Source organism: Miniopterus schreibersii (genome assembly GCF_964146895.1).
Source record: "Miniopterus schreibersii genome assembly, chromosome: 2".
NCBI lineage: Eukaryota > Metazoa > Chordata > Mammalia > Chiroptera > Miniopteridae > Miniopterus > Miniopterus schreibersii.
The window spans coordinates 21,271,657-21,291,706 of record NC_138102.1 but is presented as its reverse complement, the minus strand read 5'-3'; the positions used below and the strand labels follow the sequence as shown (position 1 = coordinate 21,291,706).

The window sequence follows — 20,050 nt, the reverse complement described above, 5'->3', positions numbered from 1 at the left end:
AAGGCAAGGTAAGCAAAGGCAAAAATAAATGAATGGGACTATATCAAACTAAAAAGTTTCTGCACAGCAAAAGAAACTGACAACAAAACCAAGAGGCAGCCATCCAGATGGGAGATAATATTTGTAGACAGTAGCTCTGACAAAGGTTTAGTTTCCAAAATATATAAAGAACTCATAAAACTCAACACCAAACAAACAAACAACTCAATCAAAAAGTGGGCAAAGGACCTGAACAGACAATTCTCCCAAGAAGACATATGAACAGCCAATAGATATATGAAAAATGTTCGACCTCACTATCAATTAGGGAAATACAAATCAAAACTACAATCAGATACCACCTCATACCTGCTAGAGTGACTATGAGCAACAAGACAGGCAATAACAAATGTTGGAGAGGTGGAGAAAAGGGAACCCTCATTCACTGCTGGTGAGAATGTGGACTGGTATAACCACTAAGGAAAGCAGTCTAGTGATTCCTCAAATAAATAAGAATAGAGTTATCATGGGACCTAGCAATCCCTGTCTTGGGTATATACCCGAAAAACTTGAAAACACTGTGGATGGGAATCCAGATTGGTGGAAAGTAGTCTAGACTTACCTCAAGTTAAAAATGGAACTGCCTTATGATCCAGCAATTCCACTTCTGAGAATTTATCCGAAGAAACCCAAAACATTAATTCAAAAGAATATGTGCACCCCTGTATTCATTGAATTATTTACAATAGCCAAGATTTGGAAGCAGCCCAACTGTCCTTCAGTAGATGAGTGGATAAAACAGCTATGGTACACTTACACAATGGAGTACTACTTGGCCATAAAAAGGAAGAAAATGTTACCCTTTGTGACAGCACGGAGACCTGGAGAATGTTATGTTAAGTGAAATAAGCCAGTCAGAGAAAGACAAGTGCCATATGATTTCAGTCATATGTGGAATCTAATGAACAAACTAAACTAACAAGCAAAATAGAGACAGACTCATAAGTAGAGAACAGGCAGACTGCTCTGGTGGGGGTGGGGAGTGTGGGGATTGAGCAAAAAAGGGAAAAAAAGAGAGAAAGAACTCATGGACATGGACTACAGTGTGGTTACTACGGGGGAGAAGGAGTTGGTGGAAGTGGAAAGGGGCATATAGGGGATAAACAGTGATGGAAAAACAAATAAAATAAAGGGGGAAAAGAGAATCCTAGACATGATTCATTATATACTTGGATGATATTAACAAACTTAAATCTTACTTTACAATTTTTGCAGCATAATCCTGAATCACATTGTGATCCTGCTTTCAGCAAACAAGTTTTAGGGTCACAACAGCTGGAAGGTCCACATTGCTATTAATGAGTGGAATACAAGTAAAAACACATTATAACATAATATAAACTTTCATAGAAGCTATATTTACTGGGTTTTTGAGTTTGAAGAAAGAATATGAATGCTGTCAACAACTATAGATTTTTGCATCTCTAAACAATTAAAATACTAAGGTACTTCAGGTCAAAGCAGAATAACTAGAACCCCACTAACTCTTAATCAACTAGAATACTGAGCATAATATATGGAACAACTTTTTTCTGAAACTGGATAAAAGTCACAGAGTAGAATGGTGTTTACCAGTGCCTAGAGAGTGGGGGGAAAGGGGAAATAGTGATCAAAAAATACAAACTCATTTATAAAAAGAATTAGTTCTGAGAAACTAAAGTATAGCACGATGACTCCAGTTAACTGTAATGGATTGTATACTTGAAATTTGATAAGAGGACAAATGAAGCATTCTCAGCACACACACGACAAATGATAACTGTGTGAGGTGGTGAATACATTAGACTGTTGCAATCACTTCACAATGTATACATATATCAAAACATCACATTGTACACCTTAAATATATACTATTTTTATTTGTCAATTATACCTCAATAAATCTGAGGGGAAAGGGTGTGTGGAGTTAGGCCCTCCGCAAAGTTAAACGGTCCCTAAGACTGCCCTTGCTTTTTACACCAATCTTCAGTTCACTGGAGTCCCAAAACTACCCTCAGGTTTGATAATTTACTGGAAGAACTCACAGATCTCGCTGAAAACTGGTATATTCACAGTTATGGTTTATTATATGGAAAGGATACAAATTAAAATCAGCCAACAGAAAAAGCACCTAGGACAGAATCCAGGATAAGCACTAAACAAGGGGTTCCTATTACTTTTACCCCATGGAATCTAGACACCTCAAGCATTGATGTGTGACACTTCTTAACACATTTTATGAGGCCCATATTATCCTAACACCAAAACCACTTAAAGACACTACAAGAAAGGAAAACTGCAGACCAATATTTCTCATAAACATGGATGCAAAAATATTCAACAAAAAATTAGTAAATCAAATCCAACAATGTATAAAAAATATGCACCACAACCAAGTGGGATTTTTTAATCAAAGTATGTAAGGTTGGCTTCATTATTCAAACATCAGTTCATATAAGCCATCATATTAACAGGCTGAAGAAGAAATATCGTATGACCATAACAACTGATACAGAAAAAGCATCTGACAAAATACAACTCTTATTACACAAAATGTTAGCAAAGAGGAATAAAGGGAATCCTTCACAATTTGATAACAAACATATTTTTAAAAATTTATAGCCCTGCCCCGTGTGGCTCAGTGCTTAGAATGTCGCCCGTGGACCAGACGGTAGCGAGTTCGATTCCAAACAAGGGCATGTACCTGGGTTGCAGGTTTGATCCCTGGCCTTGGTTTGGGCACATGCAGGAAGCAACCAATTAATGTATCTCTTTCACATCAATGTTTCTCTCTCTCTCCTGCCTCCCTCCCTTCCACTCTCTCTAAAAAAATAAATCAATGGGAAAAAATATCCTCGGGTGAGAATGAACAACAACAACAAAGTCTACAGCTAGCATCATACTTATGGTGAAATAAGACTTTCTCCTTAGATCAGGAACAAGGTCAAAATGCCCCCTTACCCCACTCCTGTCATAATTTTAATGCAATAATAAATGAAAATAAAATTTTAAAACATAGATGAGAGAAAGAAGTAAAATTGTGTTGTCAATACATTATATGACTGTCTATATAAAGAAAATTCCAAATAATCAGCCAAACAACAGCAACAAAAACTTCCTGTGACTAGTAAGTGATTATATCAAGGTGGCTGGATATCAAGTTAATATACAAAATTCAACTGTTTCCCTGTATACAAGCAATAAAAAAAATGGAGATTTGAAATAAAAAACACAATTCCATTTACATTACCACCAAAACAATGAAGTTCTTCAGAATAGTTTTAACAAATTTTTACAGGATCTATGAGAAAATCTACAAAACTGTGATTAAAGAAATCAAAGAAGGTATAAATAAATATATATTCCATGTTCATTGAGGAAAACTCAATATTATTAACTTGTCAGTTCTTTCCAGCCTGATCTAGAGATTCAATGTAATTCCAATAAAAATTGACAAACTGACTCTCAAGAGTTTATATGAAGAGGCAAAAGACCCACAATAGTCCTGCAATATAATACAGATAAAGAAAAAGGAGAAGGAGGAGGAAGAGAAAAACTAAAAGACTGACAATACCCAACTTTGAAACTTACTATAAACTGAAATAATGACTGAACGGTGTTCACAAAAGAATAGACAAAGATATAACTGTAACAAAATAGAGACCCCAGAAAGAGACCTACACAGAGATAATAAAATCTCTGACAATGGAGCAAATGAAATCCAATGGAGAATGAATAGTCTTTTCAATAAATGGTGCTGCACAACTGGACATCCACATGGAAAATAATGACTCTAGACACTGACACTACACCTTTCATACACACTCAAAAAAAAACCTTCAAAATGCATCATAAGCCTAAAAGTAAAATGCAAAACTACAAAGATTCAAGTAGGGTAGATTTAAGAGTGTAGATCTAATATTAAGTGCTTTTCTACAATATAAATAAATAAATAAATAGGAATAACACCAATTTAATAAATCCTTTCAGAGAGTAGGGAGCAAGGGAACACTTTCCAACTCATCTTATGAGTTTAATCTTACTCCTATGCCAAAAGGAGAAATATCAAAGGAAAAGAAAAAACTACAGGCCACAATCTCCTTGTGACAATAAGTGCCATAATCCTGATGAAATGTTGGCTAATTAAATCTAGCTAACTAGCTAGATAGATCAAAATCCAAGTGGGGCTAATCCCAGTAATAGAATGGTTGGATTAGCATTCAAAACCAATCAATGCAATGCACCAGATTAATAGGGGGAAAGGGAGACAACACGTATGATCAGCTCAATAGACACAGAAATAAAACATTTAATAAAATTCAACACTAATTTTTTGTTCAAAGCTCTCAGCTAACTACAGGTAGGAACTTCCTGAACATGATAGAGGGCATCTGTTTAAAAGGGAAAAAAAGCATATAGGGGTGAGCGAAAGTAGGTTTATAAAGAACTTTATGCCAAAGTATGCTTGAGTATAGCAAGTAGACAACAAGAATGTGTAAATGATGAAGATCAGCAATTTGAGCACTTACAAGATTGTACCTAACTGCACTGTGACACTGACATTCTTTTGAGTTAATGTAAGTATTATAATAATCATAACTTGCATGTCTTTTTCCATGTGAACTGTAAACCTACTTTTGCCTTACCCCTGTATATCTAACATTCATATTTAATGGTGAAAGTCAGAAAGCTTTCTCCCTAAAAATAAGAACAAAGCAAAGACCATTCTCAGTACCTCTAATCAACACTAGATCCAAGGTGGACTCACAAAAGTCAATAGTGTTTTTTACACTAGCAAAGGACAATTGTTAAATAAAATATTTATACTATCAAAACCAGTAAACTACAGAAAAACTAAACAAATTAAAGAAGAACTTACACAACCCAACATGAGGAAGACAAACAACCCAATTAAGAAATGGGCAACAGATCTGAATAGACACTTCTCCAAGGAAGACATACAGATGGTCAATAGACATATGAAAAAATTATTCAGCATCACTAATCATCAGAGAAATACAAAATAAAACAAGTTATCAACTCACACCTGCCAGAATGGCTACCATCAATAAATGAATAAACTAGCATTGTCAAGGATGTGGAGAAAAGGGAACTCTGATGCATTGTTGGTGTGAATGCAGACTGGTGCAGCCACTGTGGAAAACAGTACGGAGCTTCCTCAAAAAATTAAAATGGAACCAGCTTTTGACCCAGTGACCCCACTTCTGGGAATATATTCTAAGAAACCTGAAACACTAATTCAAAAGACTATATTAAACCCCTATGTTCATTGCAGTGCTATTTACAACAGCCAAGATTTGGAAGCAGCTCAAGTGCCCATCAGTAGATGAGTGGATGAAAAAGCTGTGGTACATTTACACAAGGGAATACTATACAGCAGTAAAAAATAAGGAACTCTTACCTTTTTATACAGCATGGATGGACCTGGAGATTGTTCTAAGTGAAATAAGCTAGTCATAGAAAGATAAATATCTTATGATTTTATTTATATGTGGAATCTAATGAACAAATAAATTCACAAACAAAATGAAAACAGTCAAAGACACAGAGAACAGACTGACGGCTTTCAGAGGGGAGGGGGGTTGAGGGTTAGGTTAAAAAGGTGAAGGGATTCAGAAAAAAAAAACAAAAACATTAAAAAAATCCTACAACATAGACACAGGCCACAGAATGGTGACTACCAGAGAGAAAGGGGAGTGAGTAGTAGTAGAAGAGGGTACAGGCGGAATAAAAGGAGACTAGACTATAAGTGGTGAACACACAATACGGTACGCAGGTGATGTATTATAGAATTATACAGTTGAAAATGATACAATTTTATTAACCAATGTAACCCCTATAAAATTAATTAAAAAATTTTTTTAAAAGGAAGAAGACCTAAATTTAACACCATGTTCATATACTGACAAACTCAATATTGGTAAGAAAGCAATTCCTCCCAAATTGATGTATGGATGCAGCACAATTCCAATTAAAGTCCCTACATTCACATGCTGATTCTCTAATTTATATGGAAATACAAAGGTCCTAGAATAGTAAAACTATCTTGGAAAAAACAAAGTTGGATGATTCATACTATGTGTTTTCAAGACTTACTGTAGAAGTACATTAAGACAACGTGGAATTGGCGTAAGAATGGACATATAAAAAAACAGAAAAAAATTCAGGGATAGATACACATATGTGTTAATTTGTTTTCATATGGATGCTGGGTAAAACAATGGTGAAAAGATAGTTACTTTAACAAATACGTCTAGAAAAAATACATATATTCGTATGGAGGATAATGAATGTCAACCCAAATCTCTCAACAAACACAAAAACAAACTCAAATGGATCACAGGCTAAATTTTAAAGTTTTAATTGTATAACTTCTACTAGAAAACACAGGAGAAAATATTCATTAATCTGGGTAAACAAAGATTTATTGATACAGAAAAAGCATGACCATAGCGGAAAAAAGATAAACTGGACTTTATAAAAAATAAATAATGCCTGCTATTCAAAGACTTTGTTATGAAACTGAAAGGGTAATCCATAGATGGGAAACAAATATTTGTAATTTACATGTCTGACAATGAACTGGTATCCAACCTATACTAAGAATTCTTAAAAGTAAATAATAAAAAATAAAAAAGTTAATTTTAAAAACTGGCAAAATATTTGATTATTCAAACAACAAATGGCCAATAAGGACACAAGAACATGCTCAACATTATTAGTGTCATCAAGGAAATACAAATCAAAACCGTTGGAATGGCTAAAATTTAAAGGCTGCAATATCAATTTCTGGTGAGGATGTGAAGGCAAAGTTTCATATATTGCTGATAGGAGTGTAAAATGATACAGCCACTTAGGAAGATAGTTTGGAAGTTTCTCATAAAAATACACTTATCATATCATCCAGCAATTATTTTAGGAATTCAGTATAATGGCCCAATACTGTTAACAATTCAAATGTCCATTATCAAAAGGATGGAAAAACAGATTGTGGTATATCCAAACAATGAAATATTATTCAAAATAAAAAGGAAAAAGCTATTACAACATAAAACAATGTGGGTGAAGCTCAAAAACACTGTATTGAAAGAGGCCAGACACAATGAATATGTGTTGTATCATTTCTTTCATGTGATTCTTTTTTTGTTAATCCTCACCTGAGGACATTTTTTCCATTGATTTTTTTTTAAGAGAAAGAGGAAGGGAAAGAGGGAGAGAGGTGAGGGGATAAGGGGGGAGGGGGACGACACTGATTTGAGAGAAAGACATGGATTGGTTGCCTCCCACAGGAGCCCCTACCAGGGCCAGGGATCAAACCTGCAACCCAGGTACATGCCCTTGGCCGGGAATCAAACTCAAGCCCCTTTGGTGTGTGGGATAATACTCTAACCAATGAGCTACACCAGCCAGGAGTCATATGACTTTCTTGATCAGGCAAAACTGACATAATCAGAAGGTGTCTGAAGATGAGAAGAAGTGGAAATGACTGAAAAAGGAGCATGAGTAAAGTTTTGGGTATAATGAAAAAAATCTGTATCTCAATTGCACCAATGTTTACATACATTTGTCAAAACTCATGAATCTGTATAGTTAAAATGAGTAAATTTTATTGTATGTAGATTACACCCCAATAAAAATGATTTGAAAATAGAGACTTGTTCTAACAAATGGTAAAACACCATACCAAAAAATGGCATAGTAATTAAAACAATGTGATATGTGCACAAGTACATTCAAATCCATATACATATCAAACCCTAATATTATTTCCATCTATTTATTTTGTAATCATAGAAATTTATGACATCTGCTGTATTGCTGAAAATACTTCATTGTCTAGAATAATTATATCCTGGACCTTTTGCATTCATATTTTCAGGATTTCCTTATCAAAATCACCCAATACTCAGACTATAATATTAACACAGTCCTTCCTTACTATATTACTGGTTCCACTGTGAAGTAAGACCCTAAAGGATACTTGATGGTCCACTGTCACATTAATATTCAATAAGACATTTATAAAATGTCCAAAGGTTAAGTACAAGTATGGAAAGATCTTATATATTTGGTCTGGAACCTAAAATCTCATTCTAGACTCCCTTTTCCCCCATCAGCATTAATTTTTTGGAGTACACTTCACATTTGTTCAAAACTCTTCAACCTATAAAACCTACAGAGTATTTTCTTGTACAAATTTCAACCTTAATTTCACTTATTGCCATGTTCCACATGACACTCAGTCATATTTGAGATACATAACATTTATGACAAAGAGATTAACAAAAAATTATTAATCAATTTTCCTAGTTATCAGACTTACAGCCGCAGTACCACAGTCACAGGTTTCAGGGCTCTCCACTCTGCCATTGCCACAGGTTGCTGCTGAAGCCGCTTTCATTTGGGGCTTATTCTGAAGACATTTGGCACCCATGTTTAAAATGAAATCTTTAAAGTCACTCAAACTGCAACTGCTAAAAGTCTTCACGCCACTGGACTGCCTAAAGATGAATCCGTATAATGTTGTTGGCAGTATACTCTTGAAAAGACAACTCTATATTATATAAATTTAAAAATGTAAAATTTAATTTAAAAATGGTACATGTTCATAAAGAAAGCTTAGAGGCCAAAATCATTCGTGAGGAAATCATGTGATTTATTCATTGGAACACATGTCCTTATTAAAACAAAATTAACTCAATAGAAAAACAACAGATCAGAAAATGGACAAAGGGCTTGAATAGATGTTTTTCCAAAGAAGACATATAAATAGCCAACATGTATATAAAAAGGTGCACAAAATCACTAAACATCAGGAAAATGCAAATCCAAACCACAATGAGATATCACCTCACACATGTCAGAATGGCGAATATATTTTTTAAAAATAACAAGTGCTGATAAGGTTGTGAAGAAATCAAAACCCTGGTACACTATTGATGGGAATGTAAATGGGTACTGCTGCTACAAAAAATAGTAGAGAGGCCCCTCAAAAACTTAAAAATATAGCAACCTATATGATCCAAAAGTCTCACTTCTGGGTGTATATATTAAAATCCCCTACTATGACTATATTACTGCCAATTTCTCACTTTATGCCCATCAGTTTGCTTTATATATTTAGGTGCCCCTATATTGGGTGCATAAATGTTTACAAGGGTTCTATCTTCTTGTTGAATTGGTCCCTTTATCATTATGTCCTTGTCTCTTATTTTAGCTTTGGTTTTAAAGTCTATTTTGTCTGATACATACATGCATATATTAACATATATATTATGTGTGTGTGTGTGTGTGTATAATATATATAATATATACATACATATATATGTAAAACTACTCCAGATTCTAAGACATTTTAACAGGTCTGAGGTGATATCACATTGTGGTTTTAATTTGAAACCAGGATCTCAAAGAGATATCTGCATTCCATATTCATTGCAGCAGCAGCATAAATATTCACTGACAATGAACAGATAATGTGGTATATACATGCAATGGAATATTATTCAGTCTGAAAAACAGAAATCTGACATATACAACAACATAGATGAACCTCGAGGACCTTATGCTAAGTGAAATAAGCCAGCATAATTTCACCTATATGAGGTTAGTTAAACTCATAAATGCAGAGTAGAATGGTGATTGCAAAGGGTTAGGAGACAGGGAACATGGGGAATTGTTCAATGGGTATAATGTTTGTTACACAAGATGAATAAATTCAAGAGGTCTTCTGTACAACATAGTGCCTGTGCTTAACAATACTATATTGTATATTTAAAAATTTGTTAAACGTTCCTACAACAAAATTAAACGTACATTAATTTTATTTTTATATGCATTACAAATTAAATACATCTTCAATTTTATTTAGTTTGGGGGTGGGATTTATGCAAATTCTTCCACATTGAGAAAAATGGCTATTTATGTGTATGAAACTCTGCCAAGGTGAAATAAAACTGAAATGATGGCATAGAGAAAACCATCTATACTTTTAGATAAGTTTTCATATGAATATCAACAACTCTTCAAACTTCTACTTTCTCCACCTTTCCCCTGACCACTATAAAATTAAGAATCAAGCTCTTTGAAAGTTTGAATCTACTTCAATGTTTTTTGATGTTCATTCAATCACAGGTTTGTACTACATATATGACAGTTATTTCATTAAACTTGAGAACGAAATTTTGTCATCTTTACTGCTAGTGGCACATTACCTGCACAGTTCTTAGCAAATATAGAATCAATTGTCTATTGATTATTCTTAACAAAAACAAACTTTTATTAAGCAAAGTATATTATGCTTAGTCCTGAACTTTCTGAAAAAAATCTCAGAATAACTGTATATTAACCAAAATCTTAAACAATCATGTCCATACACCAGTATAAAAATAAACTGAGAGTATAATTCCATAGGATGTCATTCTCAATATGTAGTAAAAACCTGTAAAGCAAGGAAGAAACTGACATTTCTTGAGTACCTATTATTACCCAGATAAAAATGATCATTTAATCCTACCCCAAAACCAGGGAGGTTGGTATTATCATCAACATTTTATAGAAATTGAACCAGCATACAGAGAAGCTAAAATCCTCACCAAACACAGACAGTTCTATAAATAAGCAGGATTACACACACAGTTAAAGACTTTAAATTCAGGTACTTTTTACCCCAAAATTCATCTTTGAACATTACATTAATTCAATAAAATATTTACTATTAAATATTAATATTATTTTACTCTAAAGCATATATTTTAATTATCTTACCACCAAAATTGAAAGTTGAAGAAAATTTATAATTAAAAAAACCATATGATATTTTGGCTCTGGGAACATTTATAGTCAACTATATATAACTTACATTATTCCCTAATTATTCACCTTTTTGCTGCCCATAATGGCAGCTCTTAACTTAAGTACATATATTTGCAAAGTTTATTTATAATCAGTTATCTTATGTGTTTTTTTTTCATATATTTGGCTGAGATTTTGAACTCTGAATTCAAATGCTATGTTAGCTTTGTTCCCAAATTATTTTACAAAAGTTTACTGAAACTGTCATATAGCTAGCCTAAATTTTGAAGTCAAAGAACAGAAATTAAGAGACAATAAAATAATAGGAAAGAGTAGTGCTCTCTACCATTTTTCGGAGGCTGGGGTTAGCAATTAACAGCATTTTGAAAAAAGTTTACCTTTTATACTATCTGATTTTCCTTTCAGGTTCTTTCTCCTACAGTTTTTACCCCAAAATTCCTGTTGTCACTTTTCTTGTGTATTCCTACATCACAACTTTATTTTTACTTTTTAATACATATATATTTATTGTTAAAAGTATTAAAGATGTTCCCCATTTCCCCCCCTCCACTCAGCCCCTACCCACCCAGGCCTTCACCACATTATTGTCAGTGTCCATGGACTATGCATATGAGTTCTTTGGTTTCTCTCTTCTCATCCCCCCTCCTCCCATCTAGATATGTCAGTCTGCTCCATGCCTCAATGACTCGGGTTTTATTTTGTTGGTAAATTCATTTTCTTCATTAAATTCCACAAATAAGTGAGATACTTGTCTTTCTCTGTAGTGCTTGTCTTTCTCTGATTGGCTTATGTCACCTAGCATAATAGTCTCCAGGTCGATCCATGCTGTCAAAAAAGGGTAAGAGTTCCTTCTTTTTTTTACAGCTGCATAGTATTCCATTGTGTAAATGTACTGCAGCATTTTTATCCAAGTGCCCATTTGGAAACTAGGTCAGTTTCCAAATCTTAGCTATTGTAAATAATGTTACTGTGAATATAGGGGTGCATAGATTATTTTTGATTGTTTTGGGGGTTTTAGGACATATTCCCAAAAGTGGGTTGCTGGGTTAAATGACAGTTCCATTTTTAATTTATTGAGGAAATTCCATACAGTTTTCCAGTGGCTGTACCAGTCTGCATTTCCACCATCAGTGAACTACTACTATTTCCTTTTCTCTACATCCTTGCCAGCACTTGTTGTTTGTTGATTTATTGATGATAGTCATTCTGATGGGTATGTGGTGATATCTCATTGTGGTTTTAATTTGCATCTCTCTGATGATTAGTGACTGTGGGCATTTTGTCATATGTCTAATGGCCATCTATATGTCCTCTTTGGAGAACTGTCTATTCAGGTCTTTTGCCCATTTTTTAAATTGGATTGTTCATTTTCCTCTTGTTGAGTTGTATGAGTTCTTTGTACACTTTGGAAATTAGCCCCTTATCAGATACATACTCGGCAAATATGTTCTCCCATACCATAGGGTTCCTTTGTATTTTGGGGCTAATTTCTTTTGCTGTGCAGAAGCTTTTTAATTTCATTTAGTCCCATTTATTTTGTCTTTTGTATCTCTTGCCCTAGGAGATATATCAGTGAAAATTCCACTATGTGAGATGTCTGTGACTCTACTGCCTATGTTTTCTTCCAGGATTTTTATGTTTTCACGACTTACATTTAAGTCTTTTATACATTTTGAAATTATACTTTTGTATAGAGTAAGTTTGTGATCTAGTTTCATTTTCTTGCATGTAACTGTCCAATTTTCCCAGCACCATTTACTGAAGAGACTGTTTACTCCAGTGTATGTTCTTGCCTCCTTTTCAAATATTAATTGACCATAAAGGCATGGGTTAATTTCTTGGTGTTCTGTTCTGTTCCACTGATCTACATATCTGTTCTTGGGCCAGTGTCAGGCTGTTTTGATTACAGTGGATTTGTAGTATAACTTGATATCTGGTATTGTGATCCTTCCAATTTTGTTCTTTCTCAAGATTGCCATGGCTATTTGGGGTCTTTTTTGGTTCCATATAAATTTTCCAAGTGTTTGTTCTAGATGTGTGAAATATGCTGTTGGTATTTTAATACAAATTGCATTTAATCTATAAATTGCTTTGGGTAGTATGGACATTTTAATGATCCTAATTCTTCTAATCCATGAACATGGTATATTCTTCCACTTGTTAATATCTTCCTCTATCTATTTCTTTATTCACTGTCCTGCAGTTTTCTGAGTACAGGTCGTTAACATACTTGGGTAAGTTTATTCCTAGGTATCTTATTTTCTTAGTTGCAATGGTAAATGAGATTCTTTTCTTAGTTTCCCTTTCTGAGGGTTCATTGTTGGTGTATAAAAATGGCATCGAATTTTGGGTGTTAATTTTGTATCCAGCTATCTTGACAAATTCATTTACAGAATCTAGGAGTACTTTGGTGGAGTCCTTAGGGTTTTCTATTTACAATATCATGTCATCTGCAAATGATGACAGTTTTACTTGCTCTTTTCCAATTTGGATACCTTTTATATTTTCTTCCTGTCTGACGGCTGTGGAAAGGACTTCCAGTACTATGTTGAATAAGAGTGGTAAAAGCAGACAACCCTGTCTTGTTCCTGTTTTTAAGGGAAATGGTTTTAGTTTTTGACCACTGAGTATGAGGTTGGCTCTAGATTTGTTGTATATGGCATTTATTATTTTGAGGTATGTTCCCTCTATTCCCACTCTGAGGGTTTTTATCAAAAATGGGTGCTGGATTTTGTTGAATGCTTTTTCTGCATCTATTGATATGATCATATAATTTTTGTCCTTCATTTTGTTTATGTGGTGTATCACATTTATTGATTTGTGAACATTATACCAGTTTTGCATCCCTGGAATAAATCCCACTTGGTTATGATGTATGATCTTTTTAATGAATTGCTGGTTTTGGTTTGCTAGTATTTTGTTGAGGACTTTAGCATCTATATTCATCAGGGATATTGGCCTGTAATTCTTTTTCTTTGTAGTGTCTCTACCTGGTTTTGGGATTAGGATGATGCTAGCCTCATAAAAAGAGTTTGGGAGTTTTCCCTCCTCTTGAATTTTCTGGAATAGTTTAAGGAGAATAGGTGTTAATTCTTCTTTGAATGTTTGGTTAAAACTTGCCTGTAAATCCATCTGGTCCCGGACTTCTGTTTGCTGGGAGTTTTTTTTTTTATTGCTGCTTCAATTTCATTAGTTGTTATTGGCCTATTCAGGTTGTCTGCCTCTTCTTGATTCAGCTTTGGAGTATTATATGCTTCTAGGAATTTGCTCATTTCACCCATGTTGTCCAGTTTGTTGGCATATAGTTGCTCATAGTATATTCTTACAATCCTTTGTATTTCTGTTGGTTCAGTTGTTATATCGCCTCTTTCATTTCTGACTTTGTGTCCTCTCTCTTTGCTTTGTAGTGGGTCTGGCTAACGGTACATCAACCTTATTTATCTTTTCAAAGAACCAGCTCTTGGTTTCATGAATTTTTTTGTATTGTTTTTAGTCTATATGTCATTAATTTCTGCTCTGATCTTATTTTTCCTACCTTCTACTTCCTCAGGGCTTTTCTTGCTGTTCTCTAATTCTTTCAGTTGTTGAGTCCGATGGTTTAGTAGAGGTTTTTCTTGATTTTTGATGTATGCATGTATTTCTATGAACTTTCCTCTCAGGACTGCTTTCACTGTGTCCCATAGGTTTTGGGTTGTTATCTGTTCATTTTTGTTTTTTTTCCAGGAAGTGATTGATTTCTTCCTTGATCTCATTGGTAACCCATTCATTGTTTGATAACATGCTATAAAGCCTCCATGTGTTTGAACGTTTTTGAGTTTTTTTATAGTGGTTGATTTCTAGTTTCATGGCATTGTGATCCAAGAAGATGTTTGATATTTCAATCTTCTTGAATTCGTAGAAACATGCCTTATGCCCTAACATGTGGTCTGATTTTGAGAATGTTCCATGTGCACTTGAGAAGAATATGTATTCTGCTGCTTTGGGATGAAATGTTCTATGTCAATTAAACCCATTAGATCTAGTGTGCTATTTAAGGTGTTTCCTTGCTGATTTTTGTCTTGATGATCTGCCCAATTGTGACAGAGGGGTGTTAAAGTCCTCCACTATGACTGTGTTGCCATCGTTCTCTCCCTTAAAGTCCAAGAAATTTTTTATATATTTAGGTGCTCCTCTATTGGGTACATATATATTTATAAGGGTTATTTCCAACTGTTGAATTGATCCCTTTAGTATTATGTAGTGAGCATCTTTGTCTCATTAGTATTGCTACTCCAGCTTTTTGTTTCCATTTGCGTAGAATATATTTTTCCGTCCCTTTACTTTTAGCCTTTGTATATATTTTGCTCTCAGGTGGGTCTCTTGTAGAGAGCAGATATTTGGGTCCTGTTTTCTTATCCATTCAGCTACCCTATGACTTTTGATTGGAGCATTTATTCCCTTTACATTTAAGGTTACTATTGATATGTACTTATTTAATGCCATTTTCCCCTTTATGCTGATGTACCTCTCAATATTTCTTCTTTTTCTAAAAGCAGTCCTTTTAGCATTTCTTGCAATACTGGTTTGGTGATATTGAACTCCTTTAGCCTTCTTTTGTCTGGGAAGCTCTTTATTTCTCCTTCAATTTTAAATGATGACCTTGCTGGATATAGCAGCCTTGGTCACAAGTTCTTGCTTTTCATCACTTTGAGAACTTCATGCCACTCCCTTCTGGCCTGAAGAGTTTCTACTGAGAAATCTGCTGTCATCCTTATGGGGGTTCCCTTGTAGGTCACTGCTTCTCTCTCTCGTGCAGCCCTTAATATTCTCTTTGTCCTTAGCAGTTGCCATTTTAATTACGATGTGTCTTGGAGTGGGTCTCTTTGGGTTCCTCGTTTGGAACCTCTGTGCTTCCTGAACTTGTGTGGCTTTCTCCTTTATCAGCTTAGGGAAGTTTTCTGTCATTATTTCCTCTACCAAGTTCTCTATCCCTTGCTCTCTTTCCTCCCCCTCTGGCACTCCTACAACTCGATTGTTGTCCCAAAGCTCCCTTAGACTGTCCTCATGCTTTTTAAGTGTTTTTTTTTTAAATTCTTTTTGCTGTTCTGATTGTTTTCTTTCTACCTTATGTTCTAAGTCACTTATTCTATCCTCTGCTTCATTGAGCCTTTTAATTTCTTCCAGTGTACTCTTGATATATAGTATTCTTCATTTCTGCCTGGTTTTTATCATATCTAGCACTTTTTTCATGTTTTCACTAAGTTCCTGGACCTTTCCATTAAGTGTTTTGTGGTTCTCATTAATTTCCTTGAGCATCTTTACAATCATTGCTCTGAACTCTATTTCTGATAACTCCTTATCAAGGCCTTTTTCTGTTGATTCTTCCTTTAATTTAGCTTGAGGAGGTTGTTGCTTTGTCTCCCCATTTTAGTGACTCTTAGTGTTTGTATCTGTATATTAGCCATATTTGCTGTCTCCCAGTCTTGTGTGGTGGGATTTTGTAGTATATATCCAGTGGAGCCCAGAGTTGTGTTTCCTTTATACTTCTAATTGCTATTTGTACTATATATCCAGTAGAGCCCCAGAGGTGTGTTTCCCTTATACTTCTGAGCAAATAGCTCCTTTTTGTGGGTTCTTTTGGTTCTCCTGTTGTGACTGGGTATAAATTATTGTTTACCTGTTCTTGGGAGGGCTCTCCTCTCAGGTTGGCTAACTGTGTGGCTCAGCTGCAACCATGTTATGCGTGCTGTTGTACAGGTGCTGGCAATGTAAAATAAAACACAACCAAACTGCCAGGAAACAAACAGTATCTTACAAAATATCCTGAGAATCACAATGAAAACATCCCAAGAGACAATAGAATTGGGAGAGTGAAGCAACACAAATGCTAAAGCAAATATATATATATGTATAGAGAGAGAGAGAAAGAGAGAGAGAGGGAGAGAGAAAAGGATATTATTGCAAATAGTAAAGAAAAATTAAAAATAAAATAAAAAGTAAAAAATAGAGAAGCTACTGGGAGATAAATGCTCCAGAGAAAAGATTCTGAAAGAAGGGCGAGCAAAAAAATAAGGGTAGAGAGTGGGAATACAAAAATAGTTGGGAAAGAAGAAATGAAAATAAAATGAAGAGACAAACAGAAACAAACAAACAAAAAGGACAGGAAGACAAAGAACAAAAGGGGAGAGGGAAAAAAAGAAAAAAAAGTTATGCCCATGGAACAAGCAGAGAGAGAGGGGTAAAGCAAGGGCAGGGAAGGAGTCCAATAAGAGATATGGGGAAAACAATAGAGAAAAGCAGTAAACTTACTGGTTATAATGATAATATCCCAGCAATAAAGCAGAGAATATCTAGAAAATCTTGATAATAGAACAAAAAACAAAACACAAAGCAAAAAAAAAAAGGCAAAGCAAAACAAATTATAAAAAAATTTTAAAAATTTAAAAAGAAAATTTTTCTCTTTTTTTTTTCAAAGAATAGAAAAGTCCATCAGATGAGTATCATCTGGGTAGCTTATGTTGTCTGAGGCTCACTGTTTTGTATGCTGATTTCGGTTCTCCTGGGAGGTACTTGTGTATTAGCCAATGTCAGGAGCTGTCTAGGTTTGGCTCTGGTGTCCTTAGTTAGTTGGCTGATCTGAGGCTCTCTGTGGACAACCTCCTCTTGTCAGATATTTTGCCTCCCGCTTGTAATTGCCTGGTCTTACTCCATAGTCTTCTGAAGAGTCTTTAGGGTGCAGGCCAGTTAGTGTAGCTCAGGGTATTGCTCCCCTTACTCAGAGGTTTCGCTGTCAGGCAATCACTGTGGCGAAGTTAGTCAGTCTCTGCTTCAAAGCCAGCTCCTCAGTCTCTACCCTATCCTCCAATTCTAGTTCCCCATATAATGGCCTGCTGCATTTTCAGATTGAATTCTGTCTGTTGCCTTTTCTGTATGGGCAGTTTCAGGGGCCTGGGTTCAGTGGGTTCGATTAAAAAACATACTGGTGAGCACTTTGCCTGACCAGCCCCCAGAAGGGGTTTTAAGGTTTTCCTCCAGTTCTCAAATAACAGACCCTGAGAGTCTTATTCTTGTAATTGCCTCCTTTCAGGTGTTCTCCCTTCTCCCTCAGGACTGTGCCTTGAAGGGGATATCTGGGGCTTCAGTGAGCTGAACCAGTCCCTTTTTGGTTGGGGGTGGTGCTCCTAGCCTGCAGGAGAGGTAGGCATGCTCCACCCCTGTCCTTTCCCAGATCTGGTTGGCTGCTTTCATAGGGCACTCATTTCAAATTCCCCACAGTGCAGACACAAATCCCAGCTTTCGCTGACCTGGCTCCCCAATACAATCCAGGAAGGTGGAAGCCCATTCAGCATCAAAAACTAAAAAATATACAAAGCAACAAACAGGCAGAGAGATCCTGCCCTGTGAGGTTCCATTGTCCCCGTGCCTCAGAACCAAGCAGGAAGGGTCAAAAGGTCAACCTCACATCGGTCCACTAGACAGCTGATCTCAGTAAAGCTGGGGCAGCTTGTTGGGTGCTATCCTGGCTCCCCTCAGAGCAGTTCAAAAATCTCTAATTCACCCTATTGGCAGCTCTGGCGCTGGAGTCCCAACCTAGCCCACTGGCAGCTCCGGTCCCTCTCTATCAGAGGAAGGGCTCTCTTCCCCTTTCTCACGCCACACAGTTCAAATGCTTTCTGGGGTTCCACACAATGCCTTACAAGAAAGCAGACAGTCCCTGAAGGTGGCCGCTCAGTGCCCTCTGGCCCCTTTACAATCGGAAGCCACACACTGTGGGACAGCCTTTTCTACAGTGAGGACCTGGGGTGAAAGACTCCTGTCTTGGCTGCTGTCATTAGAAGTGTTTTTTCACAGGGAAGGCTCAGTCCCCTCCTTGCAGGCCCACTGTTCCCCTGGCTCCCTCTACCCACCCTGCACAGGCTCTCCTTCCCTTCTCCTCCACTCTGGGTTTGAGATTCCAGCTTTTGTATGCCAGTCCACTCCCCCAAGGGGAGGGAGCTTTGTACCCTCTAACCCGCAGGCCTTGGAGCCCAGCACTGGCTTCAGGGGGGACCCCCCCTTTCTCCACCCCCACCCCTCACCAGACTCTATGATATTTCTTCAGTGCTCCTTAGTCAAAATATGTCCACTCAGGTATATTTCTTGTTTACAAGCTGGTTATACAGTATTTTAGTGGTAAATTGAGTTTGTGGCTGGGAGCAAGGGCACTCTGCTTCTTGTCAGAGTGCTGCTATCTTTCCTCCCTCTGGGTTCATTTTGATTCAGATTCTCTGAGCCTCCTGAACTTGTGTGACTTTTTCCTTCACCAGGTTAGGGAAGTTTTCTGTCATTATTTCTTGAAACAGGTTCTCTGTTCCTTGCTAACATTCTTCCTTCTGATATCCCTATCATGTGGATGTTATGTTTCATGTTGTCCCAGAGCTTCCTTAAGCTATCCTCCTGCTTTTCTTTTTTCTAATTGCTGCTCTAATTAGGTGTTTATTACTATCTTGTCTTCCAAATTGCTGATTTTGGTCCTTTGCTTCATCCAATCTACTTTTAATTCCTTCCAGTGTGTTCTTGATGCCAGATATGTTATTCTTCACTTCTGACTGGTTCTTGTTCATGGCTTCTATTTCCTTTTCATGCTGTTGTAATTCACATTAAGTTCCTTGATCATTTTATAGCCATTACTTTGAACTATATGTCTGATAGGTTGCTTGCTCTATTCTTTCATCTGGGGGCTGTTTCTTTGTCTCCCCATTTTAACTGTCTCTTTTTGTTTGTTTCTGTGTATTAAACTGTTATGCCTCCTAGTCTTTGTGGGATGGCCATGTAGAAAGTGTCTTGAGGGGTTGAGTGGTGCAACCACTTTCATCTCCTAAGCTGGATACTCTAGGAACGCCCCTTCTGGTGCATTATTTGGGCTCTCCTGCTGTAATTGGAACTTGATTGTTGATGTCCCATTCATAGGTGGAATCTCCCCTCTGACTTGCTAACTGTGAGACTCAACCCCAATCTCATCATATCAGCTGTTATATGGGTGTTGACAGAACAGAATAAGATGCAACAGGACAGAATCAAAAACACCATAAATATCAAACTCGGCTAAGCATCAATATCAAGAAAAACTAAAAAGGAAAAAGATGAGAAAACAAAACAAAGAAAAAATGAAAAGAATACTAAAAGACATGAAAAAAAGATTTAGGATATAAAGAAAAAGGGAGGAAGAAGAAAAAAG

General features: G+C 36.1%; 1 protein-coding gene across 1 annotated transcript in view; it reads right to left on the bottom strand.

Moving 5' to 3' along the window:
- The window catches only part of LOC308552394 (disintegrin and metalloproteinase domain-containing protein 32-like), a gene marked incomplete at both ends in the record, with an annotated part of 138,049 nt that overhangs the window by 62,313 nt on the left and 55,686 nt on the right, over nucleotides 1–20,050 (bottom strand). Inside the window, 2 exons of the mRNA XM_081127712.1 lie at nucleotides 1,239–1,331; nucleotides 8,363–8,540. Coding sequence (XP_080983838.1) covers nucleotides 1,239–1,331; nucleotides 8,363–8,540 — 271 coding nt within the window. The remainder of the gene's footprint in view (nucleotides 1–1,238; nucleotides 1,332–8,362; nucleotides 8,541–20,050) is intronic.